The sequence below is a fragment of the Gobio gobio genome (genome assembly GCF_949357685.1).
Source record: "Gobio gobio genome assembly, chromosome: 16".
Lineage (NCBI taxonomy): Eukaryota > Metazoa > Chordata > Actinopteri > Cypriniformes > Gobionidae > Gobio > Gobio gobio.
The window spans coordinates 22360095-22387775 of NC_137109.1; the positions used below are offsets into that span (position 1 = coordinate 22360095).

The 27681-nt window shown below is 38.0% G+C and overlaps 1 protein-coding gene across 10 annotated transcripts in view; it reads left to right on the plus strand.

Moving 5' to 3' along the window:
* Positions 1 to 27681, plus strand: part of enox2 (ecto-NOX disulfide-thiol exchanger 2) — a 356101-nt gene that overhangs the window by 248344 nt on the left and 80076 nt on the right. For 5 of the 10 annotated variants that reach the window (XM_079839851.1, XM_079839853.1, XM_079839855.1 and 2 more), the window contains 2 exons: positions 18489 to 18644; positions 22721 to 22810. In XM_079839851.1, the coding sequence (XP_079695977.1) occupies positions 18489 to 18644; positions 22721 to 22810 (246 nt within the window). The remainder of the gene's footprint in view (positions 1 to 18488; positions 18645 to 22720; positions 22811 to 27681) is intronic. The other 5 variants (XM_079839859.1, XM_079839860.1, XM_079839857.1 and 2 more) reach the window with 1 other exon arrangement.

Genomic DNA, 27681 nt, shown 5'->3' on the forward strand with positions numbered 1-27681 from the left:
TATACATAATAATTATACACAGACTTTTATTTTGGATGCAGTTAATTGTGATTAATCGATTTGACAGCACTATTTTTTATATTTCTATTTAGATTTATTATTATTACAGGTTTAGTTAAAGTTATTTATTTCTTTAGTTGCCAACTGAACGTTTCTCATTCTCATTTCCATTTTCAAAGTTTTTCATCGAATAATTTTTTTCAGCTTTATTTCAATGAATATTTTTTTATTTCGTTTTTTTTTTTTTTAACACTGACCTGTACTGCCATTGAAACTGCAGTGTCATTATTTGAATCAGTTGACACTTTGTTTCACACCAGTGCTATTTTTGTGTCATGGCTTTCAGTTGTACTCACCCCATAATCATCATAAAAATTGATCTATGGGCTGGTTGTATTATTTGCCGGTCAGACAGACCCATCTAAGTGACCTGTCTTGGGATAAAATAAGCTTCAGTGTGGACCAGACTTTTGATTTATAGTACAAAAGATATAGTTAAAGGTTTAATTTGATGGATGTTTGCTAGTCTACCTCCTACTGCTGCAGTATTAACCAGAGACTGAGCCTGATGCATCCTGTGGGCCTCTCTGCCTGATCAGAAGCAGAGCGCTCAACTGAGTCAGCAAGAGTGTTAAAGTCCCAGTGTGAAAACTTCAAACACATTCCCACGGTGCCGTCAGAGTGGCCAATTAGTTTCAGGGCTTTTTCATCTCATTGGTTAGTCGGCTGCACAATGCGAAGGAATGGCTGTGCGACGCTCGGAGCAGAGGCTGCGTTATGCCAGCTGGATGGAGATGCAGAACATCTCAGCTGGTGCGCATGAGTCACTTAAACCCACACATCCACAACGCTCATTTCAGAACTCATTTCTCTTTTGCACCGCACCGTTTATTAGTTGGAACGCAAAAGGTGAGGAGTCCAAAAATGCCATTGAAGCGTCTGTTTAATTCCAGGGAGATTAGAATGAAATGCAACTGCAAGATGGATGGATTTTCATTATGATGAAATGAAAACACTGGAGGGTCATCCGACAGGCAGCAAACATCTAATTTTTGTTCTTGCTCCAATATCATTCAAAATGATGGCCTGCATTTATCAGTAAACACACCGGTTGCAGTAAATACGGGCATATGTCTGTTTCTCCTCGGGTTTTAGAATCGATTCCCAGTGGAGTTTCCTAAATCACCTCCTTCATCTTATTTAAAGTCACATTCGCAGCAGCGCAGTCGCGGATATATGCACGGGTGTACCCCGCTATAGGCGCATGTTTCAAATGAAGTGGGCCGTTGGGATGCTCTAGCCACCTACACTATTTTCCTATCAAATTTCATTTGCACTGTTTACGTCGCCGCCACGCGAACGTCTCAGGCTCCCATTCGCGAGATCGCCGCCCAAGAGCAAATTAGGAGTTTGCCTAGCGGTTTATAGACTGCCATTCGGAGGAGAGAAATGCTGATGGCAGTTTTATGTCAGAAAGACTATGGAGCCTTGATCTGTGAGCCATGCAATGAGCTGGAATGAAACGGCTCTTAGTGCTGTTAATGTGTCCTGGCTCCCAGGAGCTCGTTCCCCCAGTACTGTCTTTTATTCTAATCAGTCCCGCCGTGGGGAATTCTGGGAGCCTTTTTGCCTCCCCTCGCTTCCTGGCTGGCAGAGACTCGAAGAATACAGATGAAGGCCTTGAATCAGGGCGTCACAGCGGGTCACTTCTGCCACATATGCGTATAGACATTTCTCGATTTCTCGTCCCATTTTCTTTTCTTGCTAATCGTTGATTCCTTAGGCTGCTTAGCAGGAAATAATATATGCAGCCGTTGATCTGCAGCTTTTTGCTGACCCCTCCTTTCCACCGTGCTACAGGGAGAAGCTGGGTCTGCGTGATGTTATTGTGACCCGCTATGTTCAGTAGGCATTGGCTCAGGCTGTGTTTGGATTGGAGGTAGAGGGAAGAGGCAGTACTGTCTGCCTCGAGTCTTACCTCATTAATCACACAGTGGGAGCAGCTGTTGCCTCCAACATCCTAACGGTCTCCAAAACTAAAACTCTCCACAAACTCCACTCCATTCCTGTACTTTGCTGCCTCAGCAAGTTGTATGGAGTCATATGTTTATGAATGTGACACTGAGTCTAATCAATCCCGCCTCCATTACGCACAGCTAATAGCATTATCAACAGAGAGATAAAGTGTGTCTCTTTTAAAATCAACTACAAGGACGGTGGGATAGAGCTATGGAAATTATACATTGGATATTTATCCATTTGTTGTGAAATTATTTGAAAGGGTGATTTTATTTTCGGTTAGTTAAAATGTTAGTTTTTTTTTTCTGTAATTATAACCAAACAGCAATTGTTACCAATTAGTTATAATGCCATCGAAAATAGTTGCAAACAAAGCCAGAGCAGGAGCGTTGCATGTCTCCGCAAGCAACACACAGCAGTGTTTCATTACTGAATTAATCGGTGTCTAATCATTTGAGTTAATGATTCAATAATCCATTCATAAATACAGTCACTTGCTTAATTTCTGAATGAATCAGTCATTTTGGGGGGGGGGAATATTCAATGGCTTGATGCCATGGCTACTGGCAGTTTTAGTTTCAGATTTAAAAATGTAATTTCATTTAAAAAATAATTTCGTATTTCATTATTTGAAAATGTATTTTTAAAACGTTTATCTTGTAGTAGTATTTATGCAGTTGTAAATGGATCTAAATGTGACTTTTTGTAGAGTAAAGATTGATTTTGTTTCATGTGACTGATAACAGTGGTTTATATATATCAAGACCCTATAGTGTCTTAGTATATTAATCGAATTTATTGATCAAATGTAAGAATTTGACATAAAATATCATGCATACATCTAGTAAGGTAGCCCTTATAAAGGTAAAAATGCTCCTGGAAATCATGAATATTGCCTCAGCCAATTCGTGTCACTGGTGTGAATTAACCACCCAACAGAATATTAAGAAAATGAAAAACTTCAGGAGTTAGCTGGCCTAAACCAGCCAAGGTACCAGCTCCACAAACACACTCAGCAAAATATCATCAAATTATTATTGACAATTGGGATTTTTTTTTTTTTTGTCAGCATTGCAAACTCCTAGTGAATATTCAGTATATTGCTCAGTTCTTGTAACTATAATGTATTCTGGACAAGTACACTGTACTGTGTGTTTTTACTTGGCTGCAGTCTGGCTTGCACTTTCTTGTGATTAATTATTCAGAATCTCTGACCAGCTGTTGTCGAGTGGAGGAAAAGTAGCTTCAATCCTCTCATGCCGCGGATCATGTCAACACACAACACCATTTTGAGCTAGGATTGCGGTATCGGAGATGTTGGTATTCCGAGATGGCTGGGCTTTCGCAAGTAGCAAGAAGGTGTTTCGTGAATCTTAGCGATGTTGATGATTGCATTACAGCAGACTAAAAACATGTAACCTTTTCCACTTCTGTGACCTTCCATTTACAGGAATGTAGTGTGCACGCGCTCACTCAATGGCTTAGCTCACTCTCCTAGCGTTTGTGTACAAGAGTCTCCTGTGCCTTTGTAAACATCTTCCTCCGTGTCCACTGTTATTCTAAGAGTTTATTATTTAGCATTTTTCTCAGCTTCTGCTGTTGAAGATCTCACCTCATGTGGACCTGTGGGCTGAGTCAAGTATAGCTGCTCTTGACTCTTCATTCATCTGTATAGATAAGACTTCTCCTATGAATGCATCAAAGAGATATGTGTTATTGCTCTATGGGGGGGTCGGTCCACAGGCCTTAACCGCAGCATATATTTATGCCGCTCTATATTTCCACTCTCCTTAGGCAGGGAATGTGGGTCTGCTCTGTGATGCATAATACTTGTGCAGCTCCACAGGATTCACGGCGAGCTCTTATTATGATCAATATCATCAGGAAAGACAGCTAATTGGAACATTGTCCAGCTGAGCTCTGGCTCTTTTATGACCATGATTTAAAGCCACATTTACATTTTACCCCACTTAACAGTCACATCTATTTACAGAAACTCTATCTATCTATCTATCTATCTATCTGTCTGTCTGTCTGTCTGTCTGTCTGTCTGTCTGTCTGTCTGTCTGTCTGTCTGTCTGTCTGTCTGTCTGTCTGTCTGTCTATCTATCTATCTATCTATCTATCTAACTAACTAACTAACTAACTAGCTAGCTAGCTAGCTAGCTAGCTAACTAACTAATCGATCGTGCATCCGGAAAGTATTAACGGCGCTTCACTTTTTCCACATTTTGTTATGTTAAAGCCTTATTCTAAAATGGATTAAATTCATAATTTTGAAAAAAATGTCCATCCATTGGATGTTTAAAAATCGGTCATGGACTTTTTATGAAAGTTATCTTACAGTGTGATGCATCTAAAAAAATGTTTGCACCTTTATATGTAGACCTTTTGCATATTAATTTTTTCTCATGTTTACATTCCATTGCAGAGCCCATATTGATAATTGACTGCTTGCTTCTTGATAAATATATAAATACAGATTTTATACTTTGCAACATGCTTTAGCTGTATGATTTTTAATGGAAACCCATGCTTTAGACATTGCTCACTGATCTTGACCTGTCAATTTATTGGCTGTTTAATATGCATCCTACAGCTCCTGTTTCAAAGTTGTCAGTCAATAACCACTAGCCTGCAGTATTCATGGGGGAATCAATGTCCTCTGCTGCTGAAATGAGAGGACTATTTTTCATTGTCTGAATAGAAGGCATCTGAAATGATTTAAAGAGTATTTAAATTTAGCTGTAGTGATAATGTAGTGATTTAGTTAAGTAAAAAAAGTACTTGAATATACCAGAAAATTTACAGTCAATTCAACCCTTTATCCATATTTAGCTTTTGTTTGCCATTCTCACTCCTTTTTATTAAGGCCCTCTGATACTTTTCAATACCCATTTCCAGAGTTTTAAGGCCCGGGACACACAAAGCCAACTGTGCGGCTTTTTTTGATCCTTGGTCAGGCTAGTTTTTTTGGTGTGTTCCACACAGTGTTAATTTTGACAGTACATTTTTATTTAGTTGTAGTCATATTTTAGTCCCCTAAATTGTTTTAGTTTTAGTCAACAAAATATACGATTTCAGTTGACTAAATCTACAGTTGATTTAGTCGACCAAAATCTAATGAGTGTAGTTAAATTGTAATGTATTAATTAAGCATTTAAGCATTTCATAACCGACCGTTATTGAATACATGCCAAAACTGTCATTCTGTCGGGATCCCTATCGTCAAAGATGATTGATTGACTATTAACATACAGTTTGGATTGGCGGTATGATTCTGTTCTGGGCAGGAACTCCCTGTGCATCCATGCACAATACTGGAATTTCTAACTTCGATACGATACCTAAAAAAGTATCGATATTCGATACCATTTTTGATACCATGGGGAAAAAACGCTGCATATACTGTCAAATAGATATTTTTTATATAATTTCTTTTTTTGTCCGTCTATTGAAAATTTCTTCTGAAGAGATAACTTTATATGATAAAGCTTTTAAGCTTTTCCTCATATAAACGTTGATCAATTACCATTACAATTATCTCACAAATATTTGCTAACTAATTGTGTTGCAATAGCTTACATAAAGCACAAGGAAGCTTGATTTCAAATTTAATTAAAAAAGACGAGTAAACAGTAATAAAATAAGAACAAATAAACAAATTACAAACAATAGCACAAATAAATACAATAGAATAAAAATACAAATGAAATAGACTGCTTTATTTTTTCAGGTAGGTCTAACAGTATGCTATTTAGGTAAGAAACTGAATTTTTAGAAGTAATCAAATTAAAAATAACATTGGATAATCTTCATTGTAAAAAATTAAATACAGATGAATCCATTAAAGTTACACAAGTTAATCAGTCAAGAGCTGTAAGTAATCGTCTGTCTTTTTTTAGTTTGAATAATAAATAAATGCTGTCCCTTTAAAACCTGACGCATGGATCCCAAACACTGTTCCTGTTACACATTCTTCCTGAACTGGTTACGACTGTGTTTACGTTAATAATCACCTAGATGGGCATTGAGAAATTTTTTAGGTGTATTTGACCATTAATAAGCTGGAAAAAGGAGCTCATTTTTTCACTTGTATGTCAGAGGCGCCTTTATTACGGTATGTGCGTGTGCGATTTAGATGCGAGCGCAAAATCTGCGGTAATTAGTAGAATTAACGTTATGTGCAATCCCGCGCAAAATTCAGACCAACACTAACACGCTGTCATGAAGAAAAATCCAGCAGAACACGCGTTCGCCGTGTTGAGAGGGTTAACCGGACTGAATGAGAGTAGGCGGGTGCCTGTCTCGCTGTCGGTCGGAGAGGAGAGCGCAGTTGATATCGATACTGAAGAAAAGGAGTATCGTATTGTTTCAGATATTTCAGTATCGATACATATTGAAATATCGATATTTTTGACAACACTAATTTGGAGATATCATTAATGTCAATATTTTATTTAGTCTGATTCAAGGGGAATTAGAATACCAAATCCTGACTGGACGAGAGGAGGAGCTGGGGATGAAGGAGGGTAAATGAGCTCTGGAGAACCCAATAGCTGCTGATAATACTGAAGGAGCTTATATATGTAGGCTGTGATAGACGTCGTATTCCTATAGGTAGACGTAATCAGCTGACAGTCAGCTCATGCGAGCTTGACTAACGTGACCTGCCAGAACTGACGCTACGCTTGATTTTTGACAAAATTTTGTGACCGTTCAAGTGCACAAATGCACAAATTCAGTACTTGTCAGGGCTTGATGCATACTTTTTCCCAAGGAGCACATATGCTCCTAAATTGAAAAATTTACGCAAATGATGATGACAATTATTCGTCAACAAAATTAACACTGGTTCCACACTGTTGGGTTTAGTCGGACGCCTTTTTTGGGTCGATTCAGCATGTTGAATCAGTGTCGGGCCATCGGTGAGAGAGAGAAAACGCTGATTGGCTGTTCAGCTCAGCTGAGTGCACGAGAATAAAAGCAAAAATGATGAAAGCGAGCAAAGTCAAGAAGGTACAGGCAGGAGGCTGTTCATTTTACGTCATCTTACCGAATGCACAAATATTTTCATAATAACATGAGCCAACTGGAATGAAGAAAGTGATCAATGTGATTGATAATACTGTATATCTGCAGTCCTAGTTTCGGTTTCCCTTTTTGAAGGACGCAAATAGACTGCTTAGATATTTACTTGCACACAGACGCAGAACACACATGCTTTGACAGTCGCCTTCAGTCCTTTTGGTGTGTTCAAGTGCAGTTTTTTTCTTTGGCCGAGACTCAGCCGATGAGAAGCAACAACAGCTATTGTCTCCGCTAGTTCTTGGTGTGTCCCGGGCTTTAATATAACATTTTTAACAGTTTTAACTTTTATTATACATTCAGTTTAACACGGGTTCTAGACACAGGGCATTGTTTGACTGTGAACTTGTGGTACAAATATAATGAATGTATTGTTTTTAAATGGGTATTCATATCTGGTGTTTTTTGGAGACGGCTGTCCCTCCCTGATGTCAGAGAAATTAGGAAAATGATTGTTATTCAAGCTAACATCTGTCTGTTAATGGAGATCTTTACACTGCTCTGGCTCTCTGTTCTAGGTTTAGTGGGGTAAAATGAAATCCCGCCACTAAAATCCCTGCTAGCGTCAGGGGTGAATTGCGGTGTGAAACAGCAGATCTTCAGTTGCAGATTTCCCACAAAGATATGCTGACTTATTCCTCTGGGAGATGGTTTGCTTGCCTCATTTGAGAATAGCCAACATGCCTCATGGGGTCTAACTGTGTCATTCTTCAGCGTTGCTGCTGAGGGGGACGTTTACAGAGGAAGGCAGAGAGCGCAGACCCCTCCCCTCCACCAGGCAGCGGTCGCCTGCAGCTCTCCGCTGTTAAATGCCAGCCTGATTTTTTTGACTCTCTTGCTCTTTTGATTGATGGCTGCCTTTTAATGCAGCTGCCCAAAGCCAAACTAGGTTTTAGAAGTATTGCATATTATTATTGGGAATATCCAACACGCATTCCAGTATAGCATCAATATTTAAAGTGTTCAAAGTAATCCTACAATAAATAATTTAAAAGCTGTTCTTGCGTTTTGCCATGAATTTTGTTTGGTTGATTTTCTCTTTCTCTTGCATAATTTGAGAAGATAATCACTGTTTGATATTCAGCAGAATCACTACACTACACACAACTACTAGTCATTTCAAACCTGCATGTCTTCTTTTGTGAAAAAAACACACACAAAAAACACATTGAAATCAGCAACGCAGAGAACCCGACATTTCAGACATTGCATATTTTTACATTTAAATATGGACCAAACTTGCCAGCTGAGAAAAGATATCTAGATATTGGTTGAAAATATTCTGATTCTTTATTCTAATTCTTTATAGTTGTGCTCTTTTACACCTTAATCTGTTCATATTTATTAATTGTATTTTAATTGAATATGTTTATTTTTGTTATTTGAAAAATAAAAATATTATATAATGTTATTAAGAGGACAGCACTAAAGTTTGCTTATCTTTTCAACCTGTTTTTGTAATGTAATTAATGCGGTAACGTCACATGCCTGGATGTGTTACAGCCAATCAAAGCACCGTTTCTAGATTTTTGAAAGCATGGAAAGGGGCTCATATGTTAATGTGCTCTGTTTTATGACATCAATACCACAATGATTTCTAAATGAAATATTTTGCAGCCTGATTTTAATAAAGGATATGGGTGGACAGAGGAGAAAGCTAGTGTTGTGAATGAGAGTATGTCGACACAGAACACCACCAAACTCTCTTAACTATGTTTATGCTGCAACAAAAAAAAATCTGACACGTGTGTAAACACTGCACAGAAATCTTCACAAGATCCGATTTTTTTTCCCTCTGATCTGAGCCACTTCCAAATGTGGTTTTAAATCAGATTCATATCCGATATCTGGACATTTGACCTACGTCTAACCATGTACAGGCCTATCCATTTTCCCTTTGAATTCCAAGCCACCAAAGGGCAAGGGCGACACTTTTGCCAACAGAGATGGCTTTTTAATGTTGTATTATGAAGCAGACAGGCCTGTATTCAGGCACGTGCTCAAGTAGGGCTCAACCTGTGCAGAGCACATGCCCTTTTTGCCCTTACTCTCCGAAGTGCCCTTTTTTTGGTGGTGGTGGAAGTGCCCTTTTTTTCTTCTTCAATAAATTGGTGCTATTGGTCCCCCTTCACCTCTGTCTGTCTGTTTTACAAATATTTAGCCAATAAAAGGTATAAAAAGAGCTTGTGACTAATGTTGCCTTCACGTGCTATCGGAAATTTGTTAATTCCCGGCCACTTCTGAAATCGAGATTACGAGCTTGTTGCATTAGTGTTTTGTTGTCAGAAAGAACAGGAATCATGGAGGACACCAGGTTTATTCTTGCCTATTTATTGGGAAAGTCTTGCAAGAGTAAATACGGATAGGCCTATTGTTGTTTGAATATACAGCGTTTTCTTTACGCAAGAAAAACACTGTCTATAAGGCTCATATTTTATGTAAGTGAGGTCTGAGACTTGTGGAACTGGAGAGAGAGGGCTAGTATTTGCAATCTGGTCATAGCCTAACTTAGTGTGCATACAGTAGCATTTCATATTTTATCAAATTAGATTTTGGCCAAATGTAGCCTATTTTACAACAGGAAAAACTGCAGCGCCCATATACGGTAGCTACAACAAAATTTGTAACCTGTTGATGTTACAACAATTTAATGTGATGCCGCTGTTTTATGACGGACAAAATGCAAATCTGCACACATTCGCTGGTCAAAAACCATGTTACTGCATTTGAGTTTGACTTTTGTAAAATGTTAATAATATATTGATAGGTAATACAACAACATATAGGTCATTTGTTTTTACCATCGGAAAATCATAAATACTGGACCTTACACGAGTGATCCTCGTCCCCTAGGTAAAATATATTTTATGTGATTTAGGATTGCTGATACACTTAATTTATTAACATTTAATCATATTATGGTGGCATGTTTAATTCATGTTTACGCTGTTAATATGCACGTATTCGCTAGCTAGCTCATTTTTGAATCTAGTATTCTATACTCTTCGTCTTCACATGTATAAACTAAATGTTGTCGTTTATCAAATAAATTTATGTCAAATAGACGGAAGACACCTTGTTTTTTACAGCACTAATAGCGTTGTCGTAAAGTATATGGTAAATATACCTGAGGTTCGAATCCGTCTTTAGTTGAATTCGCTCTACTCCCTTTACTCCCTGAAAGGCATTTAGTTTTTTAATAAAAAATAAATAAAAAAAGTGTGTTTAATAATAATGTCTTTATTGGTTAGGAGACTTTAGTAGTTAACAGACATGCAGTTGACCTTTTTCAGTTTCAGCACATGCCCCTCAAAAGTTCTGTGCACGGCCTTGCCTGTACTCACAGCTTATTTTTACTGAGGTGGAAACTTGTGCACACAGAGAAACATTCAAGGGCATGGTTTTCAACCTCTGTGAATTGTATATAAAACAGCTTCACTACTGAAAGCTACATTATATTTCTCAGCAATGAGGGGATAACCTTGCTGTTTTTGTAAATGAACTAACCAGCTTCCCTATTACATACAGATGCACGCTGTAATTCACACTCTCAATCTCTCTCTCTCGCTCAAAATTCATTCAAATGTATTCAAATAAATGATAACTTATCGCTAATTACCTTTGTTTCACTTCAGAATTCTAGATCTAATAAGCTGAAGATAAAATCAAAATTATTTTTAGGATCTGTATCCGTTCAGTCAAATCTTGTTTTTAATTTATTCATGCTGGCAAATAATAATTGCCACCTGACGTGAATTATATAAATGATTTTAGTACGGCCATTCAAAACCCGAGGGTTAACCATGTTGCAAAGTAAAGCGATCACCAACAGAATCATTTTAGGCGGGTTTTATTGTAAACATAGATCTAGAATACCCGTTGTGTCTAAGGGCCTTTTTACACCTGGTCACTTTATGCGTTTTTACTGATTTGTTAAAAGTTCCATTTACAATTGGCCACATAACTGTGTCTCTGCAAAACGGATATAAATCCGATCTTCAATTCCCACGCTATATGCAAATTCAACGGAGTTCACATCAAGTAAATCAACAGATTTGCGCTGCATTTTATTTATCATCAGCTCATTTCGAGATCAGTGATCAAAGTTTATATCTTGCAATTCTCGCGCAATTACGAGTTATAAAGTCCAATTCTGAGGAAAAAAAAATTTTATACTGAGACTTATACTGTAACTCACAATTCTGAGAAAAAACATCACAATTGTGTGATAAAAAGGAATCTTTTTTATTCCATGGAGGAAAAGCTTCCATAGAAAACTTTATAACAATCAGATGCATTTACATTTGTCCAGTTTCATCTGTAATGCGTTTCAGACCACCTACTGAAGTGGTTTGTGCAATCGGATTTAAATCTGTCTCAAAAGCATTTCGGAGGGCATTTACACCTGGTCTTTTCATGATCGGATAGCTATACAATCAGAGAAAACACATGAAGTGACCAGGTGTAAATAGGCCCTAAAGTGAAAACGACGGAAAAGATCATATCTGTGCATTACGACTTGCAGCATAAACACAGCCTTATTTCAAAGAGCAAGGGAAATGCCCGTTCCCATGATTTCCCCCCTTTTAGCCAAGCTTATCTATTTAAAAGGTACTATATATCTACTCATCTAAGAGACTACTCCATGCCAGAGTCTCTAAAGTTGTTAGTTTTCTTCTGGAGTATTTGTTAACAGAGCTGAGACAAGAAAACATGGGTTTTTTCCCCCCACATCTCTTATTCTTCAGGCTTGAGAAAATCCTTCCTGGGCTTTGCTCTGAGAACAAATGTAAATAATCTCTATTAAGCATTGCTGCCCTGGATATTCCCCTGCCTTTCCTCAATCTAAACCTGATCCTGATATATAGAGGATCCCGCGGTGGGAAACTGTGTGTATTTGATCAATCTACCTTTGATTAAACTAGGTCAGTTTCTAAACAAACGTATCGTTTTATTTATCTGGAGAGACCGTTTGTTTGTGTGGATCATCTGCCTTATATGTGCAATGAATAAATATCTTTTTCAGCTCTAATTTTTTAAGAGGCTGCTTTTCCTGTAGAACAGACCTGTAATTTCTCAGCCTGCTTAATGTGCTGCGTGCCAGCCGAGAGCAGGTTCCATAATTCATCAGTCCAGTGCCTATTACCTCTGTGCCAGAGCATGTGCAGACCTGCACCTGCTGCCGTGAGGCACATTAAAGACCTTAACAGAGGGCCACGTCCATCCCACCTAACACAGAACCATCAGACATTACTCTTAAACTGTTAAGAAAGATGGGCTAGCAGTATGATTCAGGTTTCTCACACTCCAGACTTAACATTGTGTATAGGGAAGTTCAGTGTAACCTGTAACTTTTTTATTACTTTTTCAAGTAATGTGTAAAGTAGTGCATTGCTTTTAAATATACAACAATATAGCCGAGTTACTTTTTCAAAGAAGTAACGCAAGTTAGTTTGTTTTCCCATTTATTGACTGACAGCTCTCCTCGTGTGGAGAGAAATTTGGTAGTAAGTGTAGAGGCGCTGTGTAAACATGACGTTTTTTTACTCATCTCAGATTCAGTATTCAAATGCAAACTCAGAATATTACACAGATATACAATAATGAAATGTTAAAGAACACAAATATACTTTATGTATATCACTTTATTTACTAATGTCTTTGCTGCTGACCTTTGATGAACCAATTCAACCATACTAATAAGCCAAAACGACTTTAGATAAACATCATATTTGTGTTTCATTTTTCTGTTTCTGTTTCATGTTTCTGTTTCTGAAAGGTTTATTTGAACTGTGCCCTCTACTGTACAGGCATGAATTTGCATTTTCTTCAGCCTGAGGCTTATTCACTTCACATTTGGTGTGAATGGGCCTTTACATTTGACAAAAAAAGTACTTTTTTTATTTTTTGTTATTAAAAACAAACAAGCAAGCCCAGCCCAGGTGAGACAAAGCAACACAAAAGTAATGTAACTCATTACTTTCCATAAAAAGTAATCCAATTAGTTGGATATATTGCAATGCACTACTTTTAAAAGTAACTTTCCCCTACACTGGTGAAGATCAGTGGTGTAGTGGAGGCCATACACACGTATACACCAAATGCTTTCTTTTCCCATAGAGATAATGATCCCCTAATGATTTCTGAAGATCACTATTTGCGTATACCCTCGGTATAGCCACTTGTGTTGCTGCTTCATAAGTCCTTAATCTACTGTCGTGTTGGCTTCCCCTTTCACTGTACTCAATGCTGTTCTGTGAAACGTGTGATTCTTTGTTGTAATTGGTGCATCATCACTCCTTTCAGTCTACCTTTCCCCGCCTCTGACAACTTACCGTAGATAACAGGCGTGGGGAGACAAGTGGAGACGCTCTCTCACTGAAACAACGGCAGTTAAAAATTAATCGAACTGAAAAATGTAAGGAACTGAGAAATGTCATGTTGCATTTCAGTGGAGAAACTGTTTTATTGAGAAAGTCACGGTTTCTGTGTGCCTCCAGGAGAAAGAGAGAGTGCACTGTCCCTCGATCAGCATTTTTTTTTTTTTAAACTGCTTGATGCCAAGGACCCCCAAATTTAATAATCCTCTTCCAGGAAATAAGATTCCTTTCCTAAATTATTAAAGCAGCTATATTTTTACATATAGAAAGACCCCTAGGTAATAGTAACCCACTTTTTTTCTTAGGACTACACCACTGCTAAATGTGGTGCCAGGAAATTTCTGAAACTGCATAATGAATTTGTGGGTGGCTGTATGAAGACAGATTGCCCATGCCTTATTTCAGAAATCCAACCCCAAACTGTATAGCTTCCTCCAGCACTCCTCAGAGATACTTTTGGTCAAAGGCATTTGATTTCCAGTGCATCTGGCAGTGCAGCCAAGCAGCTTTATTTTTGTCTCTTCCATGGAGAGCAAATTGGTCCAACAGTCCTGATATTCACCTTGACATGATCTTCCACTGCAGCCATGGATCTATATTCTTTTTCGAGAGCATGGGCTTCTTCCTTCCTAACTTTTCATGTAGGGCAGAGTTGTGCAGTCTCTTTTGGATGTAGGGGCCTCTTCATTTTGACACTGACTGAGGCAAGTCTTGCAAGACTGGAGGACATCATGGCCTAGATAGATTGCCAGCAGTTTGAAATGTTCTGTATTCATAGCAAGTATTTCAGACAGTGGAGTGATTGACTACAAAAGGCTTTGAAACCGCTGCCTAGACTGGTAAGCATCAAGCATTTTTCAGAGCTTTTTTGATCTTGGAATGATGTAGCCACAACTCAAGTTTCTCTCTAATAGTGCTCTAATCTGCTTTGGTGCACCTGATTCTAATTTTAGATATTACAGAGATAAAAGTGGCAGTGTAGATTTTCCACATGTTGACGTCATCACTCTTGATATGAGTTCATATGAGAGAGGCTTTTTACAGTTTTCTCTTAATTTATCACCATTGCTAACATCATGATACAGTTTCCTTTCGCCTAACCCTATTATAGAGTTTGGCTGTTTTTTTCTCACTACTTCACATGCTCTTTTTTTTTTTAAATCAAGGGCTCAAGGTTTGACTGGTTGTAGATGTTATTAAACATCTTTCACCTTCTTCCATTGCTCCGTGGTCCAGTTCTGATGTTTATGTTGGTGCTTTCAGCAGTGGAGAGGGGCCAGCATGGGCACCCTGGTCTGCAGCTATGCAGCCCCATACACAACAAACTGCGATGCACTGTGTATTCTGACACCTTTCTATCAGAACCAGCCTTAACTTCTTGAGCAATTTGAGCTACAGTAGCTCGTCTGTTTGATCGGACCACACAGGCCAGCCTACGCTCCCCACGTGCATCAATGAGCCTTGGCCCATGACCGTGTCGCCGGTTCACCGCTGTTCCTTTCCTTGGACCACTTTTGATAGATACTGACCACTGCAGACCAGGAACACCCCATAAGAGCTGCAGTTTGGAGATGCTCTGACCCAGGCATCTACCCATCACAATTTTGTTTTCAAACTCACTCAAATCTGTACGTTTGCCAATTTTTCCTGCTTCTAACACATCAATTAGGGACAAAATGTTCACTTGCTGACGAATATATCCCACCCACTAACATGTGCTGTGAAGAAAAGATAATCAGTGTTATTCACTTCACCTAATGTTATGTCTGGTCTGTGTATTTTAAAATATTATTTATTTCTGTGATGCAAAGTTGAATTTTCAGCATCATTACTCCAGTCACATTGTCCTTCAGAAATCATTCTAATATGTTGATTTGATAGACAAGAAACAAGAAACATCCGTTGTGATGCCTAATATTTTTGTGGAAACCGTGATACCATTTTTTTTTTCAAGATTCTTCGATGAGTAGAAAGTTCAAAAGAACAGCAAAAAATCTTTTGTAATATTATAAATGTCTTTACTGTCACTTTTGATCAGTTTAATGCATTCATGCTGAATAAATAATTCACAGTTATGTTAGTGTTAAGGACAGTATACTTGACTTATAGCTGATGTTCTCTTTTACACAGTAGAAATAAAGGAATCATAGGCAGAAAAATGATGCAATTGTGTCCAAATCTTTGTGCTGTACCTCTTCTGTATCTTCATTTTTATCTCTATTGCTTGGCTACACTGGACCTGCAACTTCACAAGGATTTACCCATGGCTGTTTTCTATTTGGGATCGAAAGGTTAAACTTTCAAAGTTTTTCATAGTCTGCTGTTCCGTTGGCTGTGATTTAATATTTCCCTTTCAAAACCATATCCTTTGAAAAATCCTTTTTTTATCCTTCAGATTCTAATGCCATGCCAATCCACACGCATGAACTTGAATGCTTGTATATTTACAATGAATACATTTGATTGGTAATTATGCTTACATACAATATGAATTTTGGATCATCCAAGAATTTTGAGCCTTCTGAACTCAGCACAGAATTTCCTGTTTCTAATTGCTATAAGAATTCAAACTAACTACATAATTACCACCTCATGTATATAGAGCTAGTAAGAAATATTCTGACTGCACCAAGATTAGACCACTTCTGAGCCGGGAATTTGTTTTTAATGAGAGTGTTTGTTTCCTGCTCCTTCACAGATATTGTTTTCCTTTCATCAGACACTCTTTGTGATTTAAGTCATCTCTTGTAATATCTGAAAGCAAACAAGGCCCAGTTTTCATAATATCTGAGAATAACATGCGTAATAAAAATGAACTTGACTTCCTCTTTCCCCTAATAGACTATTCAATGAATCTATGACAGTTCTGTGAATGTGACCGTTACTTTTGCTAAAGTAAAACCGTGATCATATATAATTTAACTTGCTTGCTATAAATTTTGCTTGGGTTGCAGCTGAAAAAAATTACCATGCAATTATGTGGTCTCAATTTAGACTTTCAGTCCTAATGGTACACCAATGTGGGTCATCTTATCTCCTGCCTGCATTAGTGACTATGAGACAGAAATATCAATACTAACACAATCATTTAGGCAGATCTCAGCTCCGTGGTCTGTACATGCTGCACGTCCTGTCCCACCTCTGTTAATGGTTCTCAGAGAGAGGCCGTGTTTCGGACCTGTCGCAGGGCGCTCACCTCTCAGACACATCTGCCAGTTTCAGATCTCACTGCCCTGAGTTGTGAGATTCATGTGTATTAGTTCTTACAGACCATCATGAAAGTGGTTAGGCTATAATATGAGAGTTTATGCTTTTATATTTGACTTTTCTATCTCAATTATTGTCTGTTACTGTCCTAAGATAGATCAGAGTCTCATCTCCCATTCCCTTTAAAAGCTAGTTGTGCTCACACCGTGGCAGATTCGCTATTTACATGGTGGAATTTGTGAGAGGAACGACTGAACGCTTCTCCAGAGAGGAATCCTTTCATTTTTAATATTTAAAAATGTTTGTGTGCTGCTGTGTGTCCCTGTGTGTGTAATAAGCAGAGTGTACGCATGTTGTGCACCCGCCTATAGATGCATATTACTAATGTGCCCTTTAAATAGCAACATGCCAGTAATGCGCCTGAACACACCTTGTTTTCAGACCAGCATGCAGCATGCTCTCGTGAAAACGATAACTGCGTTGGGCTCAAACTAGCAACAAACACTTGCGTCACATTGTGCCGGGTGTATGATAGAGCCCCAAAAGTGAAGTGAATAAGCCTCAGGCTGAAGGAAATGCAAATTCATGCCTGTACAGTAGAGGGCGCAGCTCAAATAAACCTTTCAGCTGTGAAGAATAGGATGCAGGAGAAGAAAGCTCAACAATCTTACTTTACAACAACAACGAAAGACAAATGTGACGTCATTTTTTGCTTGTTCGTACTATAGCTGAATTGGATCGTCAAAGGTCAGCAAAGATATTGGTTAATAAAGTTAGATCAAATACATAAAGTGTATTTGTATTATTTAACATTTAATTATTGCAAGATTGCATAATATTCTGAGTTTGCATTTCATTACTGAATCTAAAAGCCTGCTCACATTAATCATGTTCACACAGCGCACAAAAACTCTCACACTCCCAATTTCTCTCAACACTGGGACAAGAAAGTGAATAAATGGGAAAACAAATTAAGTTGTGTTACTTATTTGAAAAAGTACATTTAAAAGTATTGCTTTATTTAGTTAGTTCAAAAAGTAACTCACGTTACTTGTAATGCGTTACCCCCCCAATACTGCTTGATCGTGTTATAAGGTTTACCTGAAGTTTCAAATAAAAAATATTTTATAGAGGAGACCAGGTGAGTCTGGGCAAATTTAATCCGTTTTATTTTATTTATATAGAGGTTTTCAATATGCACCCTGAAAAGTTATTCCATTATTTGCTTACAGTACTATGATGCATTTATTTACAGTGCGATTTACATTTCATAGATCTTTCCTCGCAGAACTTTTAAGCTATTTTTCCCCCATGCCGGATGGCAGAGCTTGTTTATCTTGCATGGCTGCAAATAAGGGAAATATTTGAAGTATGTGAGTGGAGTGCTCTTAGAGGTTAGACAGACTTATACACTCTCCACAGGTGCAAGAGAGACCGCAGAGAGTGAGGGCTTTATCATTTCCATTTCAAAGAGCTCCACGCTGTCATGCAGCTGTAGTCTAAACCAGTACCTGTAAATGAAAGCCAGTGTTCACTTTTTTTTGGCCCACAGATGGACCGCTTGTGCATAGTAACAAGCCGAGGCAAACAGCCAGGGGAATGAGTCAGTAAAAACCTATTCATTCGAAAAGCCTTTTAAATATGTATTGGACTTAATTGTTTATTTATCTTTGAAGGGGGAGTGTTTAGCTTTCATAGCTTTAATTTGTGCCACAACAGATTGCTATCACCATGTTGACTAAAGGGGCTTTTATTCACTCATTCCTTTGAGATTTCCTCTCTTCTGTTTTACAGATTTTGACCCCAGTCTTGGCATGATGACTGGCATTGCTCCAATGAACCCCATGATGCCCGGCCTTGGGATTGTGCCCCCGCCAGTTTCGCAAGACATGCCCGTTGTGAAGGAAATCATCCACTGCAAGAGCTGCACACTTTTTCCGCCCAACCCCAGTGAGCTGTCTCTTTTTCTCACTCTGCTGTGTTCCAAAAACCTAGTGAGCTGACTACGAGGCAGCATTTTAAGGCACCCTAAGATACCTTGTTTTGACCAAATACAAAGGCAGGTTATAATAATAATAGTGTATCCTTCACCTTGAAATCAAACTCCAGAATTTATTGCAACAAGCTCAGTTATGCTGATTATAAATAACTTAATACGTCCTACAATACTAAAAAGGTGTTGAATAAAGAATGTATATTTCGAGTTGGTGTATTTTGTATCGCATTAGCTTAGCAATATGCTAACACCTTACTGCATTATGCTAACTGCATATGGTGTGCTGTAAATATGGCGTGAGGGGTTGCTTCCTATGTACTCTTGTGAAAAAGAAGTGTGCATAATTGTATTGAACTTCAAATCTTAAAAGTATTTTTTTTAAAGTACTTAAATATAATGTGTTGTTATATTAAAGAAGTATAAGGCCACTTATGTTTCTTGAACGTTTCTTAACACACTTAAAGGGATAGTTCACCCAAAAATGAAAATTACCCCATAATTTACTCACCCTCAAGTCATCCTAGGTGTATATGACATTCTTCTTTCAGATGAATACAATCGGAGTTATATCAAAAAATGTCCTGGCTAATCCAAGCTTTATAATGGCAGTGAATGGCAGCCCAAAATTTGAAGACCAAAAAATGTGTATCCATCCATTATAAAAGTAATCCATACAACTCCAGGGGGTTAATAAAGGCCTTCTGAAGCGAAGAGATGGGTTTTTGTAAGAAAAGTATTGAACACATTACAGGGAGTGCAGAATTATTAGGCACGTTGATTTTCTGATCATATTTTTTTTCCAGGCACATTTGACCAATTCCAAACCACAGTAATCCTAATAACTACTATTGATTTAGTATTTAATAATGTATAAGTGATATATAATTGTTCATGAAGGCTGGAAATGAAAATCACCTTATATTCAGGTGTGCAGAATTATTAGGCATGTTTTCTTTTACAGATAAATTGAGCCAAAAAAGAGATTTAACTCAGACTGAAAAGTCAAAAAGTATTAAATGCCCATGAGAAGGATGCAATACTAATGCAATACTAGACATTGCAGTTAAGGCGTGACCATTGGACAGTGAAATGCTCGTTGGGTCAGCAGGGTCAGACAAAAACATGTGGCGGAGAAAAGACACCTATTAACCGCAAAAGAATTAAGAATTAAGGTGAAGAATTAAGGGTGAAACCACCAGGAACCCTTTAGTCTCCAGCGCCACCATTTTCCAGAGCTGCAACCTACCTGGAGTCTCCAGAAGTGCAAGGTGTCAGGATCTCAGAGACTTCAGTTAGGTAAAGAATCCTAAAAAATTACCCCCACTAAATAAGAATCATAAGCTGAAGTGTTGTAAAATACATGAAGCCTGCTTTTTTATAGGCTTTATAGGTTTTATAGGTTGAGAATGACTCTTGAAGGACCAGCACCACATCCTCTAGTACCACTGTTTGAAGAATTCATCTTCCAGAATCTGGCAGTACGTTTTGGGAGTTCATTTTAGTCCATCCTGAAGTCCGTTTTGCAGAGATGGACTAAAAATGAACTCCCAAAACGTACTGCCAGATTCTGGAAGATGAATTCTTCAAACAGTGGTACTAGAGGATGTGGTGCTGGTCCTTCAAGAGTCACTCTCAACCTATCTGTCCATAAAGCCTATAAAAAAACCTTCTTCATGTATTTTACAACACTTCAGCTTGTGATTGTTATCTAGTGGGGGTCATTTTTTAGGATTCTTTACCTAACTGAAGTCTCTGAGATCCTGACACCTTGCACTTCTGGAGACTCCAGGTAGGTTGCAGCTTTGGAAAATGGTGGCGCTGGAGCCTAAGGGTTCCTGGTGGTTTCACCCTTAATTCTTCACCTTAATTCTTAATTCTTTTGCAGTTAACAGGTGTCTTTTCTTCACCACCTGTTTTTGTCAGATCCTGCTGACCCAACGAGCATTTCACTGTCCAATGGTCATGCCTTAACTGCAATGTCTAGTATTGCATTAGTATTGCATCCTTCTCATGGGCATTTAATACTTTTTGACTTTTCAGTCTGAGTTAAATCTCTTTTTTGGCTCAATTTATCTGTAAAAGAAAACATGCCTAATAATTCTGCACACCTGAATATAAGGTGATTTTCATTTCCAGCCTTCATGAACAATTATATATCACTTATACATTATTAAATACTAAATCAATAGTAGTTATTAGGATTACTGTGGTTTGGAATTGGTCAAATGTGCCTGGAAAAAAAATATGATCAGAAAATCAACGTGCCTAATAATTCTGCACTCCCTGTATAAAGTAAAATATCTAGCTTCCGTAGGGGCGCCTTCCATATTCAACTTACAGAGAAAGATGGAGGCCCAAACAGAAGGCCGGCCTTTATTAACCCCCTGGAGCCGTGTGAATTACTTTTATAATGGATGGATACACTTTTTTGAGGCTTAACATTTTGGCCTGCCATTCACTGCCATTGTAATGCTGTATTCGTCTGAAAGAAGAATGTCATATACACCTAGGATGACATGAGGGTGAGTAAATCATGGGCTAATTTTCATTTTTGGGTGAACTATCCTTTTAAGTGCACCTTTAAAAAGTAGTTCACTTATTTAATGTGTTGACCAATATACTAAAGCACATGTAATGTATTGTACATGATTATAATTTCATCTGTTGTAGTTCAATATTACATTAAAAGTTAGTATATTTTAACTGTACTAGTACTAAACTGCAAATTCATCATTATGAAAATGTAATTACAAATATATGTAAATACAGGTCATATAAGTATTAGTAGATATTAAATTCTACAGGGTTAGTTCACCCAAAATGAAAAGTCTTTCACCAATTGCCCTCATGACGGTACAAACCCATAAGACTTTCATTCATCTTCGGAAAAAAACTAAAAACTAAATTCATATATTTTCTGATAGAAATCTGATAGATTTCTGCCCCTCCATTGTCTATTCATCCAAAAATCTACCACTTCAAAACGTTCATAAAGGGATTGAGCTTCCATAGAGGGCTCTATGTATGTTCGCTGATTAATGTTTATAAAAAGCCTAAGTAAATAAAAGTCTAAATTAAATCTGTTCATCATATAAAGCAATCGTGTCTCTTCAGAAGGATTAAGCCGCTCGATTCATATGGATTTCTCTTACGATCTCTTTATGAACGTTTAAAACCTTTCAATGGAGGGGTGGACATCTCTCAGATTTCATTAAAATTATCTTCAGTTGTGTTTTGAAGATGAGCAAAAGTCTTATGAGTTTGGAATGACATGAGAGTGAGTAACTGAACTAACCCTTTTAAGTATATTTTTAGTTTACCATAAATGCGTTTCACTACATTCGGCAGAACATTGTAACCATATTTCAAAGACAATAGAAGTAATTATGAAATTACATAAAAAGCACTCTTTTTTTGAATAAACGTTCTGCTTATTGCATTTAATATAATATAACTGAAATACATTTTCATTTAATTGTAATTGACATGGTTAACATGGGAAATAATTTGTACTATTTTTAAAAGTATGCTAAAGTGTACTTCTTTTTCACAAGGGTAGAGGATAAAAAATCTGTCACTTTGGAGATTTCATGATGGTTAGGATGCTGCCTTAAGGCTGGAATACACTACACACCTGTTTCACATATTTTTACCCCCGATTTGCAGATTTAAAAGTCGACAAAGTCTGCAGATTTTGGCCAGTTGGAGTTGACCGATTTCTCAGAAAGTTGCATAGTGTATGATGGGCACAGACTCCGATTTTTAAGCTTCAGATAATGATTCCATCCAGTCGGAAGATATAAAAACATATTCCGATTTTAGAACGCATGTCGTATATGATGCATCCCTACTGAAACCGAATCTACTGTTCAATCTACCAGTGTTGCAATAAAATACAATTCAAATACAATAACAATACAAAAGTAAATTCAAGAACACGTGTAACAAATTAGCCTCAATATTTAACTCATCAGCACAGATAAAACAACTGACAGCGCCACTCACCTCTAACTTCCTTTGTAATCTGTAGAGACCGAATCTACCCACCCAAGACCGCATCCAAATGCGATTGATTCGTTTTTTCTTTTGAGACTCAGCACACAACAGTCGCTACAACAAGGTAATCTCCTGCACATCCATGTTTGTTTCATCTGTCATGCATCTCCTATTAACAAGTCCCGTGTTTCTGTGAGAGTTTGTTGTGTTCGGAAGGATTTGAAAGTCTGGTAGTGTATGATCCTTAGTCGTGTAGTGCAGGGGTTTTCAAACTGTGGGTCGCAGAGTGGGGAAAGGTGGGTCACGCAAAGTCATTTGGCTGCAGCTTAATTTTCTTTTCAGTGAATGACCCGCACAAAAACTGGGGGATAGTTCACCCAAAAACGCAAATGATGTCATTAATTACTCACCCTCATGTCAGCCCAAACCCGTAAGACCTTCGTTCATCAAAGGGGGGGTTCATCACAGACCCCCCTCCGGACTTGATAATAGCGTGTAATTTTCTTACTCAGACCACTGCCACCTGCTGCTTCTGCTACTGATTGCTTTTAGAGGGAAAAGCTGCCCAAAACTGCTGGTCTAGGATCAGTTTTCATCATAATAATAGCATATTATTTGCGAAAAAGAGTTGTCAAAAGATCCAGTGTATAAAGTTGTTATTTTTGTTTGTTTTTGCGCACAAAAAGTATTCTCATCGCTTCATAAAATTAAGGTTGAACCACTGGAGTCACATGGATGATTTTAACAATTTTACCTTTCTGGGCTTTGAAAGTGGTCTGTGGAGAGGTCAGAGAGCTCTCAGATTTCATCAAAAATATCTTAATTTGTGTTCCGAAGATGAACGAAGGTCCTACAGGTTTGGAACGACATGAGGGTGAGCAATTAAAGGGTCATGAAACCCCCTGTTTTAGTAGCTGTCAGCTCTCACCACGATTTTGAAAAATGCTATAAAAGTGGGCGTGGTTAAGCTGCGGAGTGGAGGGGGATGAGGGGAGACTGAATGACAGCAACGGCTTCTGATTCAGAGTATTATTTCACTCTCAGTAAAAGCATCAACGCTTCCCAAAAAATTGCACGCTGCAAAATATCATTACGTAACACAATATACACATGCTTTTGTAAGCTCACCTTAACTAGCACAAATACATAAAAAACATATCCTATGACAGCTTTGTATTGCAGAAATAAATACACAGCCATTCGCATGTTCTCTGTATAGAAAATATATACAAACACGCTGTTGCATCATTGATAACTTTTGAGGCTTATTTTGCAGTGTTTTATGAGCCGTTTGATCGGTTAATGGGCTGTAAAGAGAGGTTACACTCACATTGTGGATGAATCGCGTTTGTGTGAAGACTCAGGATCTACTGAAGAGAACTTATGCGATGCAGAAACTAATACAAAGCAAAAATAATCACTCGTTTTTGATCCATTAATGCATCTCTCACTTATGATCTCACTCTTTGAAGCACCTGTCAATCAACGCGTGCTGCTGTGTTAAGCGAGGCATCTTCTCATTGGATAAAGACACGCAGACTCGTGAATAATTAAGCAAGACGTCTTCTCATAGGATAAGGACACGCAGTCTCATGAATAATTAAGTGAGGCCTCTTCTCATAGGATAAGGACAAGCAGACTCATGAATAATTATGAGACACCGAAGAGTCATCGCTGTACTATAGTACGACAAAGCATCACATTCTGTGATGTTTATACAAAGATGAATTTAGCGCAAAAATGTTTAAAATTAACTCGTTTTCTCCTTCGATCAAAATTAATAGATGGTAACATTGACTTCTATGATGCTCAACACATAACTCTGTTAAAATCTCAGAAAATTTGGTTTAGGGTTTCATGACCCTTTAATGACAGAATTTTCATTTTTGGGTATACCAATATACCAACATTAAATAGAAATTGTGATGTTTTTTAGTGCGATTTTCGAATCACAAATGCTGCGATTTACTTATAGAAATAAATGTGCTAGCTGCGCACATGCAAATTGTGAAAACCATGTTTTCTGCAGCTTGTTTCATTATTAAGCGGCTCGAGAAGAAACTTGTTCGCATTACACCGGATAATTCAAATGTTACGAATGTTTCAGGCCTGTTCCTTTATCTCTATCGTCTGTTCAATGCAGCACTGTTGTCTTTTAGAGACATGGTCACAAGTGTGTATTCCTCCGTGTTCCCCCATGTTCATTTGGCTATCTACCAACACAGAAGGAAAATATATCTGTAAAAAGCTTTTTATATGTGCACACAGAATGAGCATGAGAGCGTTTGCTCTGCTGAACACCACAATGAGTTTAAAGGGATAGTTCACTCAAAATAATCACTTACTCAACCTCATGTTGTTCCAAACCTGTATGAGTTTCTTTCTTCTATGCAACACAAAAGAAGATATTTTGAAGGACGCTGGTAACCAGACAGTTAACTGTATCCATTGACTGAGTAGGAAAAAAACACATCAACTGTCTGGTTACCAGCGTTCTTCAAAATGTCTTCTTTTGTGTTCAACAGAAGGAAGAAACTCATAGATTTGGAACAATGTGAACCCTCACATTGTTCCAAACCTGTAAGAGTTTCTTCTTGTGATGACAAAATTGACATTTTTGGGTGAATTATCCCTTTAACACTCGCAGCACAAATCACACTTCATATCTAGACTGGAACGAGTGCGTTTCAAATTTTATGGACATATTTCATCAACTCTAATGCTCCAAACCAGCACAGTGTATGCGCACATATTCAACCATGCCTTCTTAAAATAAAATGTGCATTATACAGCGGTATGTCTGATCATGAATTAGTGTTGTTAAAAGTACCGATCGCGATACCAAGTCGGTACTGAAATTTTAAAAATGTGACGCTTCCATTGTGCTCACGCGCTCATCGGATGTGTTTGTGATTGGCTACATTGATCAACGCACGGGAGCGTTTGAAAGCACACAGAAGTGTTTTGAAAGCGGGAGCAGGAGCTTTTGAAAGCACAAGCAGGCATCGACCAGCGGACCGGTAGGCTGATAGACGCCTGTATTCAAACGCTCCCATTATCTGTGAAAAGCATCATTGATGTATATTTATAACATGCTGGTCATTGTAGCCAATCACAGACATATTTGATGAGCATGTGAGCACAATGGGCAATCAGAGCTGTTTACGATTCGGCTCAACAGCGCTCAAAGCATTTTTGAAATTTCAGTACCAAATTGGTATCGCGGTCTGTACTTTCGACAAAACTATCATGAATGTGATGACACAATGGATTATTGGCGCAAGCAGAACTTTGTTGTCATGGGTTTATATTTTTTTGAATCTGTTAGTGTATTCCAGCCTTTTGAAAGCAACCCCCTTTGTAGGCTGTAGGCAGCGAGGCAGCTCACTAGGTTTGGGAACACAGCTTATATCTCACTCCATTTAACATGTATGCAATGATAAGCAGTATTTATAACACTCATGCATTTTAAATGATATTATTGACTTGAGCAATATGATCTGAAATGCTGACTTGATCAGACTGATATAGCCCTGAGCAACTATGCAGCCTGTATATGACTTAATATTATAATTCGATAAAGATTTCGATCTCCGTAGCCTAGCAGGGCATGTCACCTTGATGAGATGCAGATACGATTTTAAAAGCCAGCTGCCACTCAAAGCATCAGACTGATGCTTGATAGAAGGGCTGTGTTTTTATTTGAGAGTGGAGCTGTCATCTATTCTCTCATATTTACCCTGATATCCCCCTCATCCCACCAGCTGAATAAGCTCATCTGAATTCGTCTCCTGTCATAGAGAGAGAGGTCAGGCGGAAGAATGAAACAGGAGGGGGCTGTCCGGGGGGACTGAGGTGAAACTCTGACTGTAATTGGACAGTTGACCTCTAAGGAGACTGAGGTATTCTGGCATGTAAAATATGCCACACAGCAAGAGGAGGGTCAGAGGAGACAATGATTACCTGAGAGAGTCCGTGTCCTTCAAACAGCTGAGCTTTCTGCCTGCTGATCACGCGCCACATGCACATCTGTAATCACAGGCTAGGCGCTCTCGTGATGCTGGGGTCAGCCTCACCTGCAAAGTGTCCTAACCCACCTGACTAAAAAAGAGTGACAGACTGACACGCCTGCTCCACACGCTCTAATACTCAAACAAACAATGTGAGATGTTGATTGATGCCCAAGCAAGAAGTATGAGAGGAGCATTCAGAACCCAACACAACAACCGTGATTCTCACCTGGCCACAAGTGAAGTCATTATTCACTTAGCAGCAATTACCAGTGACAATGTCTTTAATGAAGTGACTAAATGACAAAATCAAGTGAATTGAGGGAACATTTTAAGGCATAACTATGCGCTCAAGACACAATCTTAATTATGCTGTTTCAAATTCCAAAGGCATTGTGATAAGCTCAGATAATATTTGGCCTAATACTGTAAAATACTGTTAGGTACTGATGACAGGGGCTTTCAATCAATTTCCATGGACCCCCAAATTTTATGATTTCCTTGCAGAACCCCCTAAAACACCTTTTTCATATACAAAGGCCCATTTGCAATGTGAAAAATACATATATTAATAATATGTGTCGAATATTTTTGACACCAAATTTTTTTCTGCATATGCTACCAATTCAAAAGTTTGGGGGTGGTAAGATTTCTAAATGTTTTTGAAAGAAGTCTCTTATGATCATCAAAGCTGCATTTATTTGATTAAAATACAGTAAAATCATAATTAAAAAAAAGTAATATTGTAAAATATTATCATTTAAAATAACTGCTATTTTAATATATTTTAAAATGTGATTTTTTTTGTGTCTTTAGTGTCACATGATCCTTCAGAAATCATTTTAATATGGTGATTTGATACTCAAGAAACATTTCTTATACTCAGTTAAAAACAGTTGTGCTGTTAATATTTCTGTGGAAACAGTGATTTATAGAAAGTTTAAAACAGCATTTATTTCAAATATGTATGTGTATATATATATAT